General features: G+C 42.0%; 1 protein-coding gene across 1 annotated transcript in view; it reads right to left on the bottom strand.

Moving 5' to 3' along the window:
- The window catches only part of LOC119574019 (GATA zinc finger domain-containing protein 14-like), a 1,651-nt gene extending 784 nt beyond the window's left edge, over positions 1 to 867 (bottom strand). The window contains 3 exon segments of the mRNA XM_037921114.1: positions 1 to 454; positions 557 to 775; positions 862 to 867. The exon segment at positions 1 to 454 is cut by the window's left edge and continues 115 nt beyond it. Of these exon segments, the coding sequence (XP_037777042.1) occupies positions 1 to 454; positions 557 to 775; positions 862 to 867 (679 nt within the window).
- Positions 868 to 2,500: the final 1,633 nt, after the last annotated feature.

The following is a 2,500-nucleotide window of genomic DNA, read 5'->3' as shown; positions in this document are numbered from 1 at the left end:
GAAAATATTGTCCTCTGTTTTTCAAGTTCTGGTTGCGATTTTGTGAGGATTGGTACTGGTTGCGGTTATTTTGGTTTCCATTGTAGTTCTGTGAGTACTGGCCACGGTTTTTCCGGTACTGGTTGCGGTTCTGTGAATACTGCCCAAGGTTTTGTTGGTACTGGTTGCGATTCTGTTGGTAGTTGTTTCCCTGTTGGATAGCACTGTACTGCCTGGCCTGGGCCTGCAGTCTCTGCTCTTGCCCTTGGAAAGCCTCGCCTGTGTACTCCTTGCGGACGGTGGCCTGGAAGCCTGTGCCGGGAGCCACCGAGTAGTCGACCACACGCAGAGAGCCGTCGGGGTCCATGACCGAGTACTGACCCACGACCACGTCACCTCGTCGTTCCTCTCGAGCAGACTTCATGTCCCCGGTTGATTTGGCGTCGACCTCGTAAGCCCAAGCGTACTCCGGGTTCTGCAGACAGCATTAAGTAATTAGAAAAAAAATGCTAATTACTACTGGCTTATGAATAGAGAAAATCTGATATACATATTAACAAAGCAGTGAGGTACTAACTGGATTATTGTATTCGACCTGGCCAAGACTGTATTGCAGTGCCATCTCTTCAGAGCGTTCTTTGAAGGCTTTGGAGAAGGCCTGGTGGTTCTGGGAGAGTTCTGGGGAAGGTTGGAGTCCCTGCTCCACCTTCACGCCTCGTGAATCCAACATATAGGAGCCATCCTGCGCCCCCACTCTTAGGGCCGCGCCCACACACAGTAATATCGTCAGTGCCAGCTGCAAGAGGTTAAAGTTAAGGAAATTCACTGAAATATAAGTAATACAAAACAGAGCCAAGAAAAAAATATCTATCTACTTTTTACCTTCATAGTGAGGGATACGAGGCTGATGCGTGATGTCGACGGCGACAGCATTATATAGCCAAGCAGTGGCCCCGCCCATCCCGCTCTCGATGTCTCGAATATCCTGCAAGGTCGGTCAGTCTGCCATCCCCATCCCTATCGTTTGTTTCCATAACAAGGACATTGCTCCTTGCAGGACACTGATCCCAAAACAGATTTGACCATGAGGGATAACATTGTTAAAACGCTGCTTGTTAAAGGTGTGTTTATGACAAGATAAGTGAGGAAGGACTAATATCGAAGTACCAGTACAGAAAATTTACATATTGTTATTGAAGATTTCCCATGTGGTTTTCCATACCGGTACCAATAAAGGTATTCGACATTAATAATTCTAGCTTGAGAGCTTCCGTCGCTCCAACTGAAACAGAGATCAGTCTTCATTCAAATGTCTGCCACTCAAAGCATTCAAGTTTCAGAATATACTCTAGGCAAGCTAAAAAAATTTCCAGATCCATGCTTTCATAGTACTCATGGTAATGTGTATATACACACACACACACACACTACACACACACACACACGAGTATATATGAGTGTGTTTTATGTGAATGTGATGTACTATTCAGAGATAACCATTGTCTTGAAAGAATGTCAAACCACGGTTGCGGTTCTTCCATCTCAAAAATTCTAACAGTCAGTTCTTTCACAACATCAAAGATATCTCGGATACCTATGAATCTTGGCTAAATGACAGGTTGTATCCTCTTTTAGATTTGAAAAGCAACTACGTTTTAAAGATTTCTGATCATAACTGGAACCCACTGCTTCCGAACTGACGATTATTTTGTAACACTTCCATCCAACCTTTTCAAGACAACACATAATGGTTCTCGTGGTCTATTGTGCTTGAAATTAGTTAGTCTTTTTGTTTTAGTTTTAGCATCACGTTTTGGGTGTTAGTTTGGGCTAAGGATCGGTTTTAAAGCACTTGATATGTTTCTTGAGTGTAACCTGCATATTTATTTTACCTCAATATTGGTGCACAAATGTTTATTTACTCTTCAGTGTTAAGGCCGGTGTTTTTATAAGTATTTGGTTGGCGTTGTTAATACGAGACAGTTTCTTTTCAAGTAAACATTTTTTATTGTATTTTCTGTCCCATTCTGCCACACGTATCCATAATAGTACCGACCAAGGAATGAAATTATTATATGTATTATTTATCCAAATCCAAAGACCTATAACTATATGTTTCATTTTAATCCACAGTCGAATTTGATATTGTATGACTCACGGGGGCACAGTAAACAAAAAAATGAAAGGAAGAACAAAAAAATAACATACGACTATACTGAGAAACTTTTCGTTGTGTTGCTGCTTCAGGGTCTTCGGCATATTCGTATATTTTCTTGCTCTTCCCTTCATCATCTTGTTCCCATTTTTTCAGCGTGAATCCTGAACGGGTGTACAGAACTGATGCGCACCAGAACTCCTTCACTGCTCCCCTGGCAACACCATCTCAGAAGCGGTAATAACCTTTTCTGTTTAACTACGGTCGCGCAGAAATTGAGATTTGCGGCAAGATGTTTTGATTTGGATTTTGGGTCAGTCACCATTTCCGCACTGATTTTTTATATTATTTATTAAGACCTACATG

This window comes from Penaeus monodon, chromosome 6 (assembly GCF_015228065.2).
Source record: "Penaeus monodon isolate SGIC_2016 chromosome 6, NSTDA_Pmon_1, whole genome shotgun sequence".
In the NCBI taxonomy this organism is placed as follows: Eukaryota; Metazoa; Arthropoda; class Malacostraca; order Decapoda; family Penaeidae; genus Penaeus; species Penaeus monodon.
Note: the sequence above shows the minus strand (reverse complement) of the source record. Positions and strands in the feature narration are given on the sequence as shown.